At 47.2% G+C, this 22,507-nt stretch overlaps 1 protein-coding gene across 3 annotated transcripts in view; it reads right to left on the minus strand.

The window, feature by feature from the left end:
* Positions 1 to 15,668, minus strand: part of Auts2 (activator of transcription and developmental regulator AUTS2) — a 1,133,997-nt gene extending 1,118,329 nt beyond the window's left edge. For 2 of the 3 annotated variants that reach the window (XM_052753902.1, XM_052753901.1), the window contains exon 1: positions 15,234 to 15,668. In XM_052753902.1, coding sequence (XP_052609862.1) covers positions 15,234 to 15,542 — 309 coding nt within the window. In that variant the 5' untranslated portion in view covers positions 15,543 to 15,668. The remainder of the gene's footprint in view (positions 1 to 15,233) is intronic. The other variant, XM_052753903.1, reaches the window with a different exon arrangement.
* Positions 15,669 to 22,507: the final 6,839 nt, after the last annotated feature.

The following is a 22,507-nucleotide window of genomic DNA, read 5'->3' on the forward strand; positions in this document are numbered from 1 at the left end:
TTTTCCCATTTTAGATGTGAAAAAGGTAACTGCTTACTGAGGTAGCTAGAGAGAGGGGGTTAAGACAGCCCACCTGGGAACATGACAGAACAAACAGCTTCTTCTCATCAAAAAGAAACACTCTTCTGAAAATTCAGGCCCCATGAGAATAATGAGGCAAGGACATCTTCGCACTACACCTGTCCCCAACCTGATGGTCATTAGCCAGGTGTGAATCCTTCAGTCCTAGAAAATGAACTGTGTGGAAGGGCATCCTAGCCCAGGGGAGCTAAGGAAGGGGATTCTCAATAATGTACAGTACTTTAAATGCAGTTGGGATTTCCATAAGAATCAATCTAACAGCCAGAGTCATTAGCATACTCTTTGTAGTATAAACAAACCTCAACTGGGTGGAGAGAGAACAATCTGAAAATGTGCTTGGAATAATGAAAGGAAACAATGGCGAGGAAATAATGGACTCTGTCACCAGGTATCTTCCAGAAATAGATATCAAGAAAAGCAAAGAGCTATTTAGTATGGTCTTTCATGGGGGAAGAAAGGAGTGCCTGTAGTTTAAAAATAAATAAATAAAATAAAATAAAACCTAGCACCAGTAATAAGATCTCTTTTATTGGGGACTGTCTTCCCAAGAGAAGTAAGCGCCACTTCCTACAGTAGTTTAAAAGCAGACAAGCTAACATAGGCAGCTGTTAGTAAAGTAAGTTTATACGCACACAAACCTAGGTCAGGCTACCGGTTCCTTCTCTAATCTCACGCACCTGGGAATGAGAGTTGTTTTGGGAAATCGGTGACATAAGAAGGTACAAGGGGCTGGGCAGTTACCGAGAAAGCTTGTCTCGGGAAAAAAATAAAAATAAACCAAACCAAACCAAAAGTCCAACGGTTTAGTCCCTCAGTAGCCTCAATTTCAAGAACCTGACCACCTGCTCTTGAAAAGGCTTAGGATCGACCTGCTAGTGTTATTTAAGGCCAGAGTTTAATGCATGGAAAACAGTGAACAAGACAGAGAGGGAATGCCACCACCAACTAGACTACAGGCAAACTATATGAAGCAGCTACTGTTAGATTCTGTGTGTGGCTGTTAGGTTGTTTTGGTTTGCTTGACACAGAATCTCGTGTATCCCAGGCTGGTCTTGAACTTGCTATGTAGCTGAGGTTGACAATGTACTTCAACTCCCTGCCTCCACCTCCGGAATACTTGGAATACGCTGTATACTATCACACCGATTCATGTGGATCCAAGCCAGGGCCTTCTGTATGCCAGCCAAGTATTCTATCAAGTGAGCTGTCTCCCAAGCCCATAAGCTTCAGCGTTTTAAAAGAAAATAGGGATACCCAGTGATCCAGCATTTTCCTAGCATACAGCGGGGGCCCTGGATTCCATCTTTAGCTCAGAAGTGGGGTGGGGTTGTTGTCGGTGGTAAGGAAGACAGAAAGAAAACAACTTCCCAAACAATTAGGTCTATGGTACTTGCCCAGCCCTAGATCCTATTATTACACATAGAAAATCCTTTACAACCACCCAGCATAGTTTTTTCCCATCAACAGCGAGAGGAACAAATGTGGTCTCTACCAGAGACCCATTTGAGGCTCTCACAAAATGAGTTCGTGTTTTTAAAGAGTATACGAGTGAGGAGCCTAAGCCTTCAAGTCTGCCATAAATGGCTGCAGCTAGCTCTTGGTCTTGCATGAGCTGACGACCTCTCCCTAAGCTTCAGTTTCATCAATTGTCAAACAGACATCATTCCTCTGTCCACAGCATCTTGACCTCCGTGTGCACATTCAAGAATGGATATGGGAACACACACACACACACACACACACACACACACACACACACACACACACACAGGCGGATATATAAAGGAAATGCTAAGAATTTTTTAAAGATGAGTTACATTTTGAAGTTAGAATGACTCAAAGTAGAAAGCACCATTTCCAAAATAAAAGAGTTTTAAGTGGTCAAGGGACCTAGGGAAATATCCCAGCGGGAAGAGCACTTCTGCGTAAGCATGAGGAGCCGAGTTCAAATTTCCAGCACAGACAGATAAATCCCAACGTGACCACAGGCACACCTACCCCAGTACTGTGGTATTTCTGCAGCTTGCTGACTGCCAGCCTAAATCTGGGGTCACCGAGAGTCCCTGTCTCACAGGAATAGTAGACAAGACAGAGAGGGGTGAAGCAGAACACCCAATGCCTTTCTCTAGCATCTATACACATACACACACACACACACACACACACTTGTACATTCAACACACACACACACACACACAAATACACACAAAATTTAAATTATCAAATCAGTGGTCGAAGGAGATGGATCTCTAAGTGGGAAGATGGCTTTTGGCACTTTCAGACATTACATAATACAACTTTCAAACATGGGAAGCACAATATACTTCAGTATTTTAAAGCCATTAGTTCGCTCGCGCTGGCGCTCACCTAGAACAGTCTGGTCCATTCCAGCGTTAGGCTAATGAAACGTTTTAAATTAAACAACACAACTGTCTGACTGAGCAGGGTCTCAACCAACACTCAGGTGTGAAATCTCACCTCCCAGCACTCGGGCTGAATTATCCCCTTGCCTCTCACCTGCAATTATCATTTGCTCCCTCCCCCAGGTAGCTGCTCTCAGCTACCACACAGCCTCTGAGGCTCACATCTGGAAATAAAAACTCCCTCTGGGGGCCTCCTATGCTTTGGGAGTGAGACGGAGAAGAAAAACAAGAACTTCGTGCTGGCGTAGACAATTTCTGAAAGGACCTTTTTTTTTTTTTTTTTTTGACACACAGCGTAAAAGCAAATTGATGAAATGAAACCCCTACTGCGGTGAAGGGTAATTTTTTTTTAATAGAGTAAATTTACATCACAGTTCTTCTAGAGGTCAGCTTCTTCCATTTAGACAAATTCCCAAAATTTGGTAAAGGATATTTCCTTCAGTTGAGAGGGCATAATTAGACGTTTTTGATTAGGGCACTTTCCTCCCCTGTTTAACAAGATATAACAGATGTCCTCGACTTTCCTAATAACAATACAGCACTGCTTTTGGCAGCCTTACAATTTTAAAACTGAGCTGTCCTATAGAAAAATTACAGCTAGGGTGTCTCTGTACAATCATGACTCTGAAGTGGTTATGACATGCCCGGACTCCCCCATGGAACAGATATGGAAATCATATTCCATATTCATAGGCACAAGCCCTCCTTAAGCGTGCGCTTGAAAACCAAGCTCTGAGATCTGAATGACAAGGGCTTATTCTAATCATCATCAATTATGGCTGGAAGTACCAAGACCAAAAAAGGTATGAAACCTAGACAGAAAAATGAAACTCTCACCATCACTCCCTTCCAGCAGGGCAGGGGCCACATGAAGACCAGAGGTATGCCACAGGGAACACCATGCCCGCCAAACACGGCGCGATGGTGAGTTATTTTGTTTAGGACTTGTTGTCTTTTTTTTTTTAAGATTTGTTTTTTTATTATTTTTAATTGTATGAGTCTGGGTACGTGCATGTGTGCATAGGTGCTTTCTGAGACCACAGGTATCCCGTCCCCTGGAGCTGGAGCTGCAGGCCGTTATGAGCTGTACAACTTGAGTACTGGGAACTGAACTCAGATTCTTGCAAGAACAGTCATCACTCCTAACCGCTGAGCCATCTCTTTCAGTTTCCCCACGGTTAGTTTTCAACTATCAACTTGCCACAACCTAGAATCACCTGAGCATAATATTTTCCTCCCCTTTCCTCGACTGAGGGATTATCTAGATCAGGATGGACTGCAGGAAGATTCCCCTTGAATGTGGATGACATCAGTGCCTAGGCTAGGAGTCCTGAGTGGCTGAGGGTAAAGAAAGCTAGCCGAGTAACAGCAAGCAGGTAGCATGGGTGCATTTGTTCCCCTCTGCTCTTGACTGCAGCTGGGGTGTGACCAGCTCACTGAAATCCATGCCACCGTGACTTCCCTGACGAAGAGACTGTAACCTAGAATGGTAAGCTAAGTAAATCCTTTCCTCTAAGTTGCTCTTTGACATTTTGGTTGTGAGCCTAGCCTTTAACGGCTGAGCCATCTCTCCAGTCCCCTAAGTTGTTTTTGGACAGGGTGTTTCATCACAGCAACAGAAATAAAACTAGAACACATGACTACCAAAATCCCAGCTTCCCTGCAGACAGGAGGAGTACCGTGCTCGGTAAAAAGGACTCGTTTTTCACAGCAAGATTCCCCCTGACATCTGATCCAATTTACAAAAATTCGATTTATACCAATTTTGTCAACAGATCAGTCCAGGGAGCATAACTAGAGATAGGTCTGCATTTTAAATGGGAGGCAAGGCCTCTCTGATTGAAGTTCAAACTCAAACACCCTGGTTTAACAACTCCATTAATGACATTAGGCACAGATCTAAAGATTACTCAGCCCCTTTATCAGTCGCATGTGTTATTTATGGGACAACCTATCAATCATGTCTTCCTCTTATTATTTCCTACATTCTGGTCGTAGGCTATTTGGTCTGCCAAATTAATACATTCCATCATTGCTGCAAATCTAAACAATGCTTGGTAAAAGATTAATAAAATAGTTGGGCTCTCTGCAACCACATGCACACCCAGAGAGATTCATCAATGTCTTTTTATTTGCATATCTGGCTGACTGCGCCCCTGCAGCAAATAAGAAAGGCGCAAAGCACAGGTATGCTGGATTCTGGTTTGCATTTAATTCAGGGTGTCAATCTGCTTCTGTTTTAATTACATCCATCTTGATATGTTATTACAATTCCAGGAAAACTTCTTTTCATTATATGAATGGTTATAAACATACACGCATGACAAACAGTTGTTATAAATTTCCTCCTTCAGCAACAAACAGACAAGACGCCTTAGCCAGCACATCACGTGAATCTTGTATTTTGAGTCCTTCAGAAGAAAGTTTCAATCTTCATCTCAAATACATACCAAAGTTCTGTTGCATATATTCTGCTACCAGTGTTAATGAAATTGCTCTAAATTTCCCCAGGTTACCAGTCTGAAGAAAATAACTTAATCCCCACTCAAAAAAAAAAATTAAAAATGTTAAGTAGGCCACAATAACATCTTCTATCCAAGCAATCATCTTTCCACTGGACATTCAAGAATGAGAAGCCTCACAGTATCGCTATAATAGGGTTTTTTTTTTTTTAATACTTTCATTACAGGAGGGTGGGAAAGTGTTTTGGTTTTTTTTTTAAAAACACACCTATAGAAAGGTGCAATAAATATCAAGGTAATATACTACTGAGGGAGCAGGTGGGAGGGGAAGAATGTTTTTAAAGGTTCATGATATTAAATAACAAACAAAATATTATTATGGAAAAAAATAGGATGTGCTATGGGTGTTCCTATTGATTTTTGTTTTTAAAAGCTTCCTTCTGGACTACAGCTGTACCTCAGTTGGCACACTGTTTACCCAGCATGCACAGAGCTCTGGGTTCAAGCTCCAGCAGGACATAAACTAGGGTTGGCAGTGCACACCTACAAAGCCAGAACTCAAAGCAGATACAAGAGGATCACGAGTTCACGGTCATCCTAGACCGCACAGAAATTTCAAGGCCAGCTGGGGCTACAAGATGCCCTGACTTAAAACACAGGAACTTTCTTCCATAATTCCCAATCCCTGCACTCACCAGCACTCGGGAAAAATAGTCTCCTCTAACTCTGGTTGTGATCTGGAACAGATCAGTTAATCCTTGAGAGCTGTTTCTATTTGTAAAATGAGGGCCAGAAAGAACTTCACCACCAGGGACAACGTCTGTGCAAAGAACACCCAGGTTCCTCAGCAGCACAGCCTCCAGGTGTGGAACGAACGGATCCAAAGGCTACTCGGGAAAAGTGTAGGCCCGAATCTTCGGATGATTCCTCCTGAAGATTGAGCTCTGCACATTAATCTCAAAACTAACCTTCTAAAGCAACCACAGAGAGCCCTGTAACAAGAAGTTAGGAATTGACATACACCCTCTTTTGTCCCAGAGAAGGCTTACTTTCATTCAAAATATACTGGAGCATTTCTTAGAATAGTACCATTCAAGACTGTCATTACTGTTGTCAACTACAGAAGAAATGAGTGGAAGTCACTGTCATGTCTATAATTTAACTGGAAGTAAGTCATATTCTAATGAGGGGCTATTGTCTTTACACACACACACACACACACACACACACACACACACACACACACACATAGACATATATATAATTTTCCCCCTTCATTTTTCACTATGAATTATGGTTCACTAAAGGACGCTAAACTAGCAACCTTTCGCCAACGGCAGCAAATAAACAAAGACACCAAAAGCAGAGTGGAGTGGGGGGTGTGTGTGTCAGGAGTGGTGCCCCACACTTTTGATCCCGGCACTCGGGAGGCAGAGGCAAGTAATCTCTATGAGTTCGAGGCCAGCCTGGTCTACATGCTGAGTTACAGACTCGCTGGGGCCACACAGTGAGAGCCAGTCTCCGGAAAAACAAGATGGGGGAAGAAGAGAGGGAAGAAATTGGAAGACAAGAAACAGAGAAGGGGGAGAGAGGAAGAGGAACTATCATTTCTTTTTTCAGTATGACAACTGAGGGATAGCCGCAGTACTGGGTGATAGTCTAGTAAGTCCCTTTAAGTTCTAAAATATCCCAAGTATCAGAAACTGCAAATACCTAAAAGTAAGGGTTGCTCTGTAGCTCCAAAGGGTAAGTGTCGGTTCAACAAGGAAAATGACATTTCTCACTTATCACGCCAACTTGACCCTGGCAATGGTTTATTTTAGGATTCAGAATGTAGCTGCAGTTGGAAGTATCAAATCTCACCCACACAACCAAGGGTCACAGTCTCTGTTGGTAGGCTGTGGCCCAGGGACTAGCTACTACACAGTACTTTTAAAAAGAAGCTCTTGGGATGAAGCTTAATCCTCACCCTTATTAGCCATTAATGTCACTCACGGACACCATAAACTTCCTTCTCCTCTATGGCTCTCATCTTTACTGCACCCGGGTTTTACTAAGGGTCCTGACACCAAGAGCATGTGCCACTATGAGGTACAGCCACAAGTCCAAAACAGCAGTACTAAATATTTGTCAGAGAAACCCTGTCTCGAAAAACCAAAATAAACAAACAAATAAATAAATATTTGTGTGTATTTAGCATGTATTAGTTTGGGCAAACTCTTAACTAGTGTTGAGATATGAACCAAGATCACAAACAAGCTAGAACAGCACAAACAATTCTCTAACCCAGAGTTAATAATACCAGAGTCCCTCAGATCATCAATGCTCAAATAATGAAAATTTAGGAATGCTCAAGTTTTGACATTTCGGTCACAACTTCCCAAATACTTCCCATTTTATTATCTGCATTCCGACTTTTGATAACTCATTTCAGTAAGGGGGAGAAAGCTGGAAGCAGGGAGGGAGGGAGTGGGTAGATGGTAAGTAAGGGGACTGGACCCTGAAAACGAGCGTGTGAAAGAAATAAGCATTCCACCTGAGCTCAAGGTCCAGATCCCCTTAAAACTACATGCAGTCCGAGACTTAACCAGGGCAGACATAGAAGCCTGTACTGACTTAGTCCCTTCCTAAGTAAGCAAAAGCTGACAGATGATATAAAGCCCACTCATTCCCACCTGCAGCTACTAAAAGCAATGGGGTCAGGAGGGAGACCTATTCTTTGTGACCCTGCAATGGTACTTCCTGACTGATACCAAGACAAGAAAACAAGAAACTACCCCCTGTTCTGCGAGGGAACATCGAGAGTGTGAAGAAATAGGACAGAAGGGTAAAGAGGACACACTGTAGAGTCTCCCTCTTAAATCCAAGTCTTTACTCCTAGCAGGAGCGGAGCGCTGACATCAGACCTACTACATTTAAGGCACAGATCGAGATTATGTATGAGAAATACTCTGCCTTAGCTAACCATTATCTCTCCAATTTTTTTTTGAGATCCTCCAGTCTTGATTTTTAGCTAACTAATGACTTCAGTTTTCTTTCTCATTTCAACAGAGTTTTGAATCTACCTGCCTTTTTTCAGATTGTCATGAAATAAGATACTGTTATCCTCTGACCAAGCGGTTTCCCTAGATCTATACCATACAGGGTGTAATCCCAACGCCGGAGTGCAGGCCAAGTGTTAAAAGGATGTTGACTCTTCAATAAAGTGAAACTACACTTAGTGTATTGTAAATATACGCCTCTCCGGGACAGGGTAGAACAACTGAACTTCATCCTCAGCACCCATGCATGCCTGCACACACACACACACACACACACACACACACACACACACACACACACCTCTTTCATCGGGAAGAGCTATCAACCTTCTCATCAGAGGGCTTCCAAACCATACACAGTCCTTGGGACCTAGATTATTCCACAATGACTAATTCCAACAGTTGGTGTCTGTGTTTGAGTACTTTCTAATCTTAACAACAGTCTCTCAGACGAAATAATCACTGTTTATCTTTGATAGTATATGAAAAAAAAGTTTTATATATATGAGTCCCAGAATCTGTACCACAACAAACTACTCTGGGTTTGTTTTGAACTCCCTAAATCAAAGGCTTTTTGTTGTTGTTTGGTGTGGTGCTGGGAGATTGAACCCAGAGCCTTGCATGCACATGCACTTTACCAATAAGCTACTCTCTCTGCCCCCAAACTCCACTGTTTAACCTTTCTCCAACTTTGTGTCAAGGGAACACCTCTCTCAGAACCTATCACTAAGTTCATGGTCCACTTTTTAAAATCTCCTGGTTCATGTGTATCGTGCCCAAAATAGCTACAGCAGTTGATCTCCAACAGCTAACAAGAGTCACAGAGAATCATCCTAGGACCGCCTTCAAATTCACCTCACCTCACATAAAGCCCCCTCCAGTGAAGCTTTGCCTCAGAGTGCCATACGGAAGCTCAGGAAGTATGGTAAAAAGCTTGAGTTCGTGTACACACACACACACACACACACACATACGCGCGCGCACGCGCGCAATTCACACTCTTCCTTTTTTCCATCACGTGGGAAGTCCTCAGATCCTGGAGTTATGCACACTTCTCAGAACTGAAACGCTGGGACTTGACCTCTTTCCCCCAGCAATCTCACAGCCAAACTTCACAAGACAGAAAGTGAAACAAGACGGACTGTGATCCACGCCTTTCCCTGACACTGTGACAGCATTAGAGATGCTCTAATCAGATCCCTTTGTTTTATAACACCAATGTCAAATTCCTTTCTCATCCCAACCTCCTTTTCCAGGTTAAAACAAAAAAGCAGCAATATACAATATTAGAAGGGACCAGGAGAAGATAAACCATCGGCTGGAGGGCAACTTGGTGGTCTCAGAATCAAGCAGCTGTCACACTGAGAAAGAGCTATTAACGAGAACCATTCACCAATACTGACCTTTCGGTGGGTTTTGGGAAAATCAGTAAAACAGATGACACAAGGCAGAAAGCGGAGCAGAAAAAGAAGAGGACATCTCTCTTAATATCCCATACCCCCCCTTCCACTCCTGCAGCAGACTCCCATACAACAGCCTCTGAGGACGATTTCTACCACCAGCCCTTATCATCCGACCCTCGGAGATCACCAAACTCCAAGATCTGGAATGGGTTCTTGGAGACCTTAACCCCTTTTCCATACTGGTTTATGGATACAGTGCTGACCATTCAAGTGCCCTGTGCCCAGAGAGATTTAAGAGATAAGTCACACTGTACCCCCTGCCCCCCGCATAATCAAAATTTACATTCATATAAAGACTTCCAACTCTAGCAGAGCAAGTGGTGCTGAAACGTATTTGAAAGCTGACCATTCTGCTCCAATCTCAATGAAACACAGTCTAGGAGCAACCTGCAAAAGGCCATGTTCCCTTCCAGCCTGAGAACATTCCCTATGACCTAATCTCAGTCTCTCCACTAACAGAGAAGGGAGGAAAAGGACACTTTCAGAAGGTGACTTCCCAAGGAGGCTCATATAACTATTTAGAAAGGCCAAGTGTGGCTGGTGGCTCTCCTGGTCCCCTAGCAAGAACTTCTTCACTTCTACAGTGCACATTCCCACCAGACTTCCTTGGCCCCTGGTCCTAATCACTCCGTGTCTTCTTAATGGCCTTCTTCCGGTGCTGCCTTCGGGATTTCTTTAGAAAGCTCTCCCCTTAGCTCCTACCTTATCAACCAAACACTACACCCTTCTAGGACCCATCTTTTCCAGGAGGACTTCCCAAGGGCTGGGGATGTATGTAGTTCAATCAGTAGACTGTTTTCTTAGCATACACAAAGCCCTGGGTTCGGTCCCCAGCGCAGCCAAAATGGGGTGGAGGTACACATCTATTTTCCCAGCACTCCGAAGGTGGGAGCAAGAATATCAGAAGTTCAAGGTCATCCTCCCCTACACAGTATGTTTGAAGCCCAGTCTAGAGTGCATGGGGAGAGCATGTCTCAAAACATACACATACATGCAAACCCTATTATCTTCTCTCTAAAAGTCTACTTTAGCTAATATTAGATATCCAACTACCTGTTTCAAAGTACTTCGTAGGTGTTAGATTTAAGTTATCAACTAAGCTGCATCCTTCTTCAGGACGTTAGAAACATTTTAGGCTTCTCGTGCTCCCAGAGCTTTGTGCATATTAAGCCCTCCATAAATATCTGCTGAGTGGCACAAAGAACATGATAAACTTAATAACTGAAATTTCAAACATAAATGGTTGGCATCCCCTAGACCTAACAGGTAAGTGTATGGAATTCCACCTACCAGACTTAAAAGACTATTGACATGTGGGTGAGTCCTGAAGAAGAACCCAGAAGCCAGGGTGACAGGAAAGCCTGGACATGACCCTCTACACACCAGAAAAGAAGCCTTCCCTTCTCTTCAGAACACTGCAGTACCAGCAGAGCTCTTGTCCGTTAAAGTCTACCAGGGTCATCTTTACTTCCCTCTGGTCAGCTGGACCAAAAGAAACCCCCAAGTTACAAACAGGAATAGAGTGAGAACTAACTGATCTGCCAAGTCAAAGTTACAGCCAGGATACTCATGAATACAACAGAATTACATCTTCATTATATTAGGTTTCATACGAACAGAAACCTAAAGAACTCTGAAAAGCACCAGTGCATGCTGTTAGTGCCAAGATGCAGCATTTCCCATTTATACTTTGATTGCTAGAAGCCACTTGGTTAAAAAAAAAAAAAAAAGATATGAATGCCAAATGAGGTAGCATGTGCCTACAACCCCAGCACTCTGGAGGCTGGAGCAGGAGAATTTTACTGAATATGCAAAGCCAGCCTGTGCTCCAGAACAAGACCCTGCCCACCCCCAGAAACTAAAACAAACAACCCATTTAGAGGTTATTTGCCCTCATCTTCACACCCCAAGAATACCCAAACACGCAATACTGTTTCTAAAGGGTACTTCTGCTTCTTAACTGTGTAATGAGAACACACCGTTCAACTTTAGCCTCCTCACCTACCCTCTTATCTTCTATCATGAGACTCTTTGTAATCACACACTTGAACTTCAGGGCACAATTACTCAAGACAAGTGTCCCTGCAGAATATGCAACTACCTCAGCCAGTTTCGCTGCTTACAGCATGTGGGAGATGCCAAACTGCCCTCTGAGCATCCATCTCCTTAAATAAAAATCCAGTCATTGCAGAGAAGAAGCATAAAATTGCAGGTTGCCATTAAGCTTATTACTTTTAGTCTAGTGTCTGTAAAACCATAGCTGGCCCTGGAAGTATTTATATCAAAATAGTCCATTATCACTTAGGAGCCTCTTCAGGGAAGGGAAGAAGGAAGAGAGAGAGGGGAGGAGGAAGAGGGAGGGAGGGAGGGGAGGAAGGAAGGAAGGAAGGAAGGAAGGAAGGAAGGAAGGAAGGAAGGAAGTTAGTTAGTTGAAGCCACCAAGAGGTTATTAAGAACAAAATCTTGCAGTCAGTGCTTCAGTGCACAACCTAAGTAGTACGTGATCCCACAGTCGGCCTAAAATGTTTCTAAACCGGTCTAAGTTGTAAGCTTAACTGTCCAAGCCAATAGCTCTGGTTTCTTATCATAACATCAGACCAGGAGCCACCTTGACAATCAGCAGCAAAGATTATTTTCATTTATAAACACAAGTAAGTATTCAGGGCAACTCTTGGTGTCTGTGGTAATCCTTAACACGTACATGCTCCTAACACACATTCCTATCTAAGTTCATAGTTTAACTGCCCACTTCCTCATAAGCCTTCACATTTCTTGGTGATAGTTCAGACAACCTTTCAAACTTAGTGTACTGGAATATCAGAGACCGGAACTGTCACTACAAGTTTAGGTTCCAGCCATCCCACGTGGACACTGTGTTAGCAGCCAAAACATATTTACATTTTTCCCACCCCCACCCCACAAAAAAAGGTAAATATGATGACTTTTATCTCTGCATGGTTTTCAAAGGCTAATTAAAAGAATTGAGCCTCTGAAAATGTGACCAGACAGGATAGGGAACACTAGAGAACTGTTAATTTACTGAGGAGAGACAATGGTACTGTGGAGATTTCTAAACTCATCTGAATCATTTATACTTCAAAGATGTATACAGAACTCCTCACAGGTGCCATCACGGCAGGTCTGAGAGGTGAGAGGGAGCTCAGTGAACTACAGAAGCAGCAAGATGTGAAATGCTAGTTGTTGAACCTGGGTGTTGAATGACCTGGAGTTTATTCTGCTGTCCTGTCTACTTTCCCATAGAAATTTTAAATGATTTTAAAGTTAGACCCTTCATGCCAATGCACCGCTACGTATGTGATATCATGGTAAACATGAGAGTGTCACGGCATTCGGCTAACCCAATGAACCTAGGGTTTAAATCTAGAGAAGTAGCTGGGTAGTTGAAGGAGCTGAGACATCAGTTGCAGTACAGAAAGAAATGGTACTCAAGGTACATTTTGAACTCGGTCTCCTTTAAAAATTAAAAATGTTAAAGCTTTAAAAAAAAACTGGAACAGGCACACATTCTGTCAAAAGATAAAGTCCAACCGTGACTTAAACAAAATACAGAACAAATGCATAACTTACTTCCATCTCCACCTAGCCTTCAACAATGATGATGAGAAGACACAGGACCCCTCTAGCTGGCTAAGAGGGGCCACCCCGCAGGGCACGACAACTACCCAGAGAGCAGAACCACATCTTAGCAGACTTTACCAGTTCTTTCCTTCACCAACCACAGGCAGCCAGGCTGTGCCAAATTCCAGACAGCAGCATTCTCTTAGGATCCATGATGCCATTTCAATTCCCAATTTAAAGCAAGAAAGAGGTCACACTGCGGTACCCATCCACCTTTGCAAAGTTAAGAGCCACAGTTATAAACGTCCGAAATGGTGACACTCAACCCTTACAAGCCCAGAGAGGACCAACACTAAAACCAATGATCAACCCAAGTACTAGCATCAACATCTCTGGTCACCACCAACACCACCCTCAACATGCTCCTTTCCTCCCTCCCCAACCAGCAGCCACCGGCCACTAGGCACCACCATCACCCCAGTCACAAGCACTTTATGGACACGAGCAACTCTGACAGGAAGACTGCCTTTTTACGACTACTCAAACTTGGCATCCCAACCACACATCTCTAGAACCAACAACCTAAATCTGTGCAGGCAGTGCATGTGAGATTCAAGCTCCCTCTAACAAAGCTTGCTTTGGCACCTCTGAAACAATACCACAGTCACAGTCCCCCCACCTCCTCCCAAATAAATAAATAAAGGAAAGGGAAAAGTTTCCTCAAGCCATTATGTCAGGTGCATGGAAAGGCTAGACACCAACTCCTATCTCAGTTTTGTGCTGGACCAACCCAGCAGACTCTCAAAACCTCCTGTGCTGCGTGATTGTGTGTACTGAGGGTGGGGAAAGGGAGGTAGAGGAGGAAAGAAAGCAGTTACATTGATAGAAACCAATGACCAATCCTAGCACCACATCAGATCTTCCTAGGCAAAGATAGTTTTCTGTGACCCCTGGACCAGCTCTCTCCAGCTCCTTCCAGCCAACAAATACACAAACACACACACACACACACACACACACACACACACACACACACACACATCCCAGGAGCCTCTGAGCAGGAAAATGTGCATTTGAAAATCAAGGCTGCCTGCAGGTGCCTAAGGAATAAAGACAGACACACAAACACACACACACACATACACACACACACACACACAAAGCCATTCACTTGGGGAGGGGGACACACATACAAAAAATGAAAAGGAGAGGGGCCATTGGTGACAAGCCCTTCAGTAGTCAGCTAGGATTTTATTCTTGCCTCCTACCAGCCCTCCCTGTGTACCTTCTTCTGCCCTTCAACTAAATGGCTCATGTACACACACACACACACACACACACACACACACACACACACACACACACCAACACACTCACCACACGCAAATGCATGTGTGTGGATAATATTGTCCTTAACCCTTTCTGCAATCCAGCCCCGTGCAAAATACAGAAAGATATTCCATCCTTTTCCTCTTCTCCCCTCCTCCCTCCTTTCTCCCAACAAGGAGAAAACGCCCCCTTCCCCGGCTTCACCAAAAAAGGGGAGGGGGTGCAGAAAAGCCACAAAACCCTATCAGCCTCTGGTCCCCAGGACATCCAGAAAAAAAAGGCATATACTAGACAGGCTGACACCACACACACACACACACACACACACACACACACACACACACACACACACACACAAGCATGGGAACATATGGCTCTGTAGAAAGCACACAGAGAACCGTCCACAGGCGCCCCAAACCCAAGCAAAGACTTCCACCAGCCAAGAAGCCATGATTGGGGAGGGAGACGAGGAGGAAAGGAGTCGGGGCAGAGCCATCCGTGGAGAAAGGGGGGGCGCATTGTTGTGATGCCCGAACCCCTTTCTTTCCACCCATCTGCCATGGAGGGAGGTGGGGTGCAGGAAGGGGGCGCAGGGGAAAGGCAAGCTGGACAAGAACGGAACCAGTAGAAGACTAGACCAGGCATACCGCTTGGCAATTCCCTCCTAGCTGCCTAGCTGCCCCCAGCTCCCCCCCCCTCAACACACACAACCCCACACCCAACAATAAGACCTCGACCGAGACGGCTTCGAACGCGGCGGGGGAGGCAAGAAAACCGGGGTGCAGCCGAGTGGGGGGGTGTCATGCATAAAAGGAAACCATGGGGGGAACGGGAAAGGAGGTCCCCCCACCTTACCTCCAGCGCTTCAAAAGTAACAAAGCTGGTCATGGCAAATCCATCAATGATGTCCTCTTCGGCCGAGGTGGACTCTCGGCGCTTCCTCCGCGGGGGTCTGGGCCGGGACGGGGCGGAGGATGGGGGCTTTCCATTGTCTTCCTTGTCGGAGCCCGACGATGAAGCCAGCGAGGGAGCCCGGCTCCGGCCGGTTCCTCCACCACCCGCCGCACCGGTTCCTAAGCCGGCCCGGGAGCGTCTCTCGCGGTCTCGCTGTGATCGTGACCTCCGCTTTTTCCGGAGTCCATGTCCCCGCGTCGGGCCATCCATGGTTCTTTTAACCGCGCCGGGGATCTTCCCCGTTCGCCTACCCGCGCGCTACAGGCTCGGGCCGCGGCCACACACACACACACACACACACACACACACACACACACACACCCCAAGAAGAAGAAAAAATTGACACCGAGCCCTCCCTCCTCCTCCTCCTCCTCCTCTTCCTCCTCTTCCTCCTCCTCCTGCACGGGCTTTTCCCTCCAGCCGCGAGGAAGGGCGCGGGGGGGGGGGGGAGAGAAGGAGGCTGGGAGGAATTAAAAAAAAAAAAAAAGCTGAAGAACAAGAAGGGAGGGCAGGGGGGGAAAAAAAGAAAGGGAAAAAAAAAGGGGGAAGGGGCGGGGAGACGGGGAGGGAGGGACGGGGAAGCGAGAGGGCGAAGTGTGGGGCTCCCCTCGGCACCGAGGGTCGGAGATGCCTGCGAACAGCGCCGAGCAAAGTAATGGCTGAACACACAGGTCTCCTTTACAGAGGAAAAGGGGGGGAAAAAAAAAATAACTCACCAAGCAGGCAATAAATCAGAATAGCGGAATGCTTTGATCAAGAGACTGGGGAAGCCCTCCCCGCGGCCATGCTCTCTCCCCCACCGCCGAAATCGCCTCGCTTCTCGCTTTCTCTAGAGACGCCCCCCAGCCCCAATTTAAAAAAAAAAAAAAAGAAAAAAGAAAGAAAAGAAAACCCGAGGTCCGAAAAGGTCACGGTGAAGTGAGGGGTGGGTGGCAATGAACTTCACCCGCCCCCTCGTGCAGGAAAACACCCCACACCACCACCACCACCTCCTCCTCCTCCTCCTCCTCCTCCTCCTCCTCCTTCTCCTCCTCTCTCACACACACGCCTCGCAGAAAAACTCACTCCCGGGCTCCCGATTTTTTTTTTAAGAAATGTAGCCAAGGAAAGCCAGGGCTGGGGAGCGAGCCGAGAGGGGCGAGACCCCCCAGAGAGGGGAGCATAACCATGCAATCAGGAGCGGAGGAGACAGAGGTTGCCTGCCGGGGGAAAAAAGGAGGAGGACGCTAGAGCAGTTGTGGGATTTATTTTTTTTTTTTTGCCCTTTTTTTTTTTTTCGGTCTTCGAGGGGGGGGGAGGAGGAGAAAAAGATGAAAGCAGAGAAGAATTTGCAAAGCCCGGCGCGTGCCACCGACCCCCCTCCTCACATACACATGCACGCACGCACACAGACACACACACACACACACAAAAAAAAAAATTGTAGGTTGCCCCCACCACACACACACACACCCCCAGTTCCAGAGGTCACCCTTCCTCCAAAAAAAAAAAAAAAAAAAATTGATAAAGGAGGGGGCTGAGTCAGTCAACGAGGAAAGCAAAGAGCAGTCTCCAACCCCAGATACACCGGTGTGGTGTGGTGCCGCCGCCGCCGCCGCCGCCTCTTCTTCTTCTTCTTCTTCTTCGCGTCGCCCCGCCTGAGGAAGAAGCGCTGGGAGATGCCGCTCGCCCGCTCGCTCGCTCGCAGCTAACGCTGCCACAGTCGCCGCCGCCAGAGCCCCGAGCCCCGAGGGTGCACGGCGTGTCCCCGGGCGGCTGCAGCCAGAGCCCGGGCACGGCCTCATCCTCCGCCCGCCTCGCTCGCACAGCGCCCGCTGCTCCTCCCCCTCCGGCCGGCCCACCGCCGCCGCCGCCCGCCTCGGCCCAGCCCCGCGCCCGCCCGCTTGCGGTCTCTCTCTCTCTCTCTCCCCTCTCTCTCTCTCTCCCTCTCTCTCTTGCACGCGCGCTCCAGCTCGAGCGCTCGGGAAGACCGCCCTCTTCGCGCCTCGCTCTGCGCGCGCTCCCGAGGACCGCCCTCCCGGCCTCTCCAGCCGCGCTCCCGAGGGCTCCCCCTCCCCTCCCCTCCCCTCCCGCCTCGCTCGGCGCGCTCCCGAGGACCGCCCCTTCCCCTTCGCCGGCTCCCGAGAATCTCTCACGCCTCTCTCACACGCACACACGCCCCCCCACCCCACCCCACCCCCTCCCGCAACTCCAGGGCGCGCTCCCGAGGACCGCCCCCTTCCACTCGTGCACCACCGGCTGCGCGCTCCCGAGAAGTGCCCCCTCCCCTCGCGCCTCACTCTGGTCTCCCAGGCGCGTTCCCCGTGTCCCCCCCTTACTCCCGCGCGCCTCGGGCCCGGCTGGATCACGTGACCCGTCTCTTTTTTTTTTTTTTTTTTCTCTCTCTCTCTTCCCCCCCCCCCACCCCCCCCTCCCCTAGTTGTAGAGTGTGTAGAAAGCAAAAAGGCTGAGGGGCTGGCCACCGCTCCACGAGCCCAGGGCATGCGCGCTGGGGCGGCCGGGCCTGCGCACTTGGGGGCGGAAGGGGTCTCCAGAGGGCTGTGGGGGGTATTTGTGGAGGGGTCGGGTCACGGGCCGGTGTGGCGTTGAAGTTCGAGGGCATGGAAGCTGGCCCCAGCATCCCGCCAAACGCACGGCGGACGCACGCGCGCGCGCGCGCGAGCGCGCACGCGGAGCGGGCCCCTTTCTCCGGACACTTGCGCCCGGAGTGAGTCCCCTTAGCTCCTGCACTCCTGAAGCCCTGGCTGGCTCAACTACTCTCAAGTACTTCTAGGTGTTTCTCCCTGCGCGCGCGCGCGCGGGCGCGCGTGCAGCGTGCAAAAAGTGCGCGCGGCGCGAGGAGGTGCAAAAGCCTGGCCCCAAACAGGATTGCACCCTGGGGACGTGGGGCGGGGGGTGCAAGAAGGGCGGCCCAGGGCTGCGTCCAGGCGCACCGAGACAGCCAACAGGCAAGAGTTAGAAACTTTTTTCCCCCCCCGCCGCCTGAGTGGTAGAATAGTTGCATGCCCGAGTGCCCCTGAACCCGAGTGTCCCCCGGCCTGCACCTTACAGGGGACCCTTCGGGGACCTGCTGGCCGCTTTGGAGCAGCCTGAGACTGCGTACTTGAACCTGAAGTAGGGGACTGAGGAGCCCCGGGGCAGCCCCAGCCTGAGGACCCTTTAGACTCCAAACCGCAATCACCCTCGCTGCGGGCTTCATTTACTGTTTAGCTGCAGGAGGGTGGAGCGGAGGTGGCTTCCCACGTTTTCCAGCGCGATGTAAACTGATGCTTATAAAAAGTTGTATTAAAGAGCTGACTACAGCCCAGAATCGATCAAGCAAAGCGACCAGCCTCTCTGGATAAAATAGCTGTGCGTTTTTCAGGGCCACTGGAATTGATCTAGACTCACCGACAGTCTTCCTCTCAGCAACCGCTTAGTCGCTTTGCATTCTGTCCAAGCACATAAACACCGTGGCACATCACCCCTCACCCCTAGCAGCCCACATGAAGGGAAAGAAAACAGACTGACAGTTAATTGCTCACAATGAGCCAGGCACCGTGTTACAATGATTTGTACACACGGCTTCTACTGTTCAGAATCCCAGTCTGCACATAACAGAACTGAAGGTCAGAGGCGGAGGAAGAGAAAAACTAACGTTTCTGGATGGATGGATGGATGGATGGATGGATGGATGGATGGATGGATGGATGGATGGACTTTTTTTTCCTTCCATTCAACAGAGATTAGGGCTTCACAGCTGTAGGTTCTGGGAATACAGTGGCACCCCAAACAGAAGTGCTCCGATCTTTTTTTCTGGCAAGTGAGTCTCTTTGTTCTTACCACTTCCAGATTTAGGGGTTGGCTTCTCCTTGGGTTGTTTTTAAGTCACACTCCACCTTCCCCGTTCAGGAACCCGGGGACTGTGACTTAATAAAAAATCAGAGTGGTAGATATGGATAGTGGGAGACAAGGCAACAGAAGGAGAGATCAAGTGGAGTGGGAATAAGACAGGCTTTATGTCTGTCCAGGGGAACGAGCCATTTCACCTTAGGCAAGACTTTTAAATGACTAATTTTCTCATCTTGTGAATCAAAGAAGTTCAATTAAATGTTCCGAAAGTTCCCTTTTAAGCCTCCCAAGGCCTTCTCCAACACAAAGCATCTTTTTTTGAACACCTCGTGTGCTTTCTTTTTTTTTTTCTAGAGAATAGTGATGTGCAATATCTAAATATGTTAGGAGCAGAGTGCCACCTCCCAAAACTACTTAACCTGTGCTGCCTGCTGCTGCCCCTGGAGCAGGCTGTGTTAACTGCTAGGCTGCTGTTTCCTGCAGTGGCTGGAGCCCACACTGAGTACTATATCAAGCCAATGCCACAAAATAAAGACAAGTTCCCTGTCATTCACAGCAAGAACCTGGGCTTGCTTTTTCTTTTCTTTTCTTTTTTTCTTTTCTTTTTTTTTTTTTTTTTGGATCTTCTAGTTTTCTTTTGTTGCTGTCATTAAAAAAAAAAAAGAATTCTCAAAATGAAATCAACTTTAGGAGCAAAGGGTTTATTTGGCTTACACTTCCAGGTCACATTCTATCACTGAGGGAAGTCAGGGCAGGAACCTGGCACAGAGACCATGGAGGAATGCTGCTTACAGCTAGCTTGTTCTCTGGCACACTCTCCCTCATCCAGCTTTGTTACACAACCCAGGATCACCTGGCCAGGGATGGCACCACCCACAGAGGGCTGGCCCTCCCACATCAATCAACAAGCCACTTTCCCCAACAGACTTGGCAATGGACCAGTCTGATCTGGGCAGTCCCCAAGTTGAGACTCCCGCAGATGACTCTGGGCTGTGTCAAGTTGACAGCCGAAGCTAACTAGGACAGACGGAAAAGTTGTCTGCGAGACGGACACGATGCGAGGAAACCGGGAACTAACCTTTGCAAATAGAGTCACTTTTCACAAACTTTGGAGATTGGGTTGGGAAAAAGTGTGAAATTGTCAAATATAATAGAAGGCATTATAGTAGGGACTTTTCAGAGTAGCCCTTGGCGGTTATGTCTTTAAAGAGGAATATCTAGTGGGGGGGGCGGGGAAGTGGATCGTAATATACTGTATCCAAGAACCTTGCCTTTGGCAAGAGTAATTTGCGAATGCATTTTGGGATAATGTTTAAATGATTTTTTTTTCAGGGTCCAAGTGTAGTGCTCACTAGAATTGGTAATGGCTTTGGGGGTCAGAATTTCATAGTATTCTTCCATCAGAGAATTAAAATTATTTATAGGTTATAGTGCTCTTATTTATCTCTAAATCTCCATCTCATCTGTTTTGATCACTAATGAATGATTAATAATACGGCATAATAGGCTAAGTAATTACTGGTGTGTGGCACCCGCTCCCAGGGGTATTAAAAATAATATCTCAATTAACTCTCCTAGTTTTATTTGTGTGTATGAGTTTGTATATGTGAGTGTTGGGGGAGGGGGGTATGTACAACGTGCGTATGCAGGTGTGCACTCTCAAATGCATGGTGAGGCCGGAGGAGAATGTCAGGTGTCCTGCTCTGTCACTCTCCCTCATTTCTTTGGGCACAGATGCTCTCATAGAACTTGGAGTTAGCCTGGACAGCCAGCGAGCCCCATCGATCCTTCTTTCTCTGTCCTCAACAGGGCTGAGATGAAAGGTGGGCACAACCACCTTTAGCTTCCTCCAAAGATGCTGGAGGTTCCGGGTCCTTGTGCTTGCCTAGCAAGTGCCCTTGACCACTGAGCCATCCCTCCAGCCCCATTTTTGTTGAGTTTAAGAAAGATTTCACTATTCAGTATTTATTTTGCATAGAGTAAACTGTAGCTTCTTGTTTAACATCTTCTTCAAGGTCGAGTCACTCTAAAAACTGTCATGGGACGGAACAGAACATGTAAGGAGGAGATTCTCTTAGGCTGTGCTCAAGGAGAAGTGTGTGCGACATCATCAGCATTCATGGGTACCGGTACACTTTTCCTACCCTGTGTGTACGTGTTGAAAGAATGTTGAGCGGTATGTTGGTTAGGGTTTTGACTGCTGTGATAAACACCCTGACCAAAAGCAACCTGGGGAGGAAAGGGTTTAATTTCATCTTAAAGCTCGTTGGCCATCATCCTGGGAAGGCAGGGCAGAAACCTGAGGCAGGAACTGATACAGAGGCCCTGGGGGAGGGGGGGTTGCTGCTTCCTGACTTGTTTCTTTGTCATGGCTTCCTCAGCCTGCTTTCTTGGAGCACCCAGGACCACCAGGCCAGGGGTGGGACTGCCTACACTGAACTGGGCCCTCCCACATCAGCCATCGATCAAGAAAACACACACCATCGCACGCTTGCCCACAGACCAGTCGGGCGAGGGGGCTATTTTTCCCAATTGAGGTTCCCTCTTCCAAAATGACTCTGGCTTGTGTCAAGACGGCATAAAACTAGTCAGCACAAACAGAAAGACCATGAGGGGAAAGGTGAAAATGATTGAATAGAAACAATGTCCATGAATGATATGTTTCCCTGGTTCCAATCCAGGGAGTTGGAATTTCAATGAAACTTTTGGGGGGTTGGAGAGACGGCCCCAGCTGTTTACAGCAAAGGCTTTTGTAGAGGACCTGGATTTGACTACAAGCACCCACATGGTAGCTCACAAACATCTGTGACTCCAGTTCTGTGGTATTCAGTGCCCTCTTCTAGCCTTCTCTGCCAACAGGCACACATGTGGCGCACACACATACATACATGTAGGCATATACTAAAATAAATACATCTTAAAAAGAAACACAATGACCGGGCAGCAGCATCACATGCCTTTAATTCCAGCACTCGGGAGGCAGAGCCAGGCAGATCCCTATGAGTTTGAGGCTAGCCTGGTCTACAGAATGAGTTCTAGGGAAACCAAAAAAAAAAAAAAAAAAAAAAGAAAGAAAGAAAGAAAAAGAAAAAGAAACACAACGAAGATTCTGTTTTGGTTAATGTTTTGAGACAGAGTCTCATATAGCCCAGGCTAGCCTCAAGCTTTCCACGTAGTTGAGGACAACCTTGAATTTCTGATCCCATGCCTCATGAGTGTTGGGACCAGACATGTACCATCATACCCAGATTCTTGTGCGTTGCTGAGGATGGGACCCAGCGCTTTGAGCATGCTATGCCAGCACTTTACCAACCAAGCTTCGGAACACCTGAGAGAATACTATT

This window comes from Peromyscus californicus, unplaced genomic scaffold (genome assembly GCF_007827085.1).
Source record: "Peromyscus californicus insignis strain IS unplaced genomic scaffold, ASM782708v3 Scaffold_2__1_contigs__length_46816999, whole genome shotgun sequence".
Taxonomy (NCBI): Eukaryota; Metazoa; Chordata; class Mammalia; order Rodentia; family Cricetidae; genus Peromyscus; species Peromyscus californicus.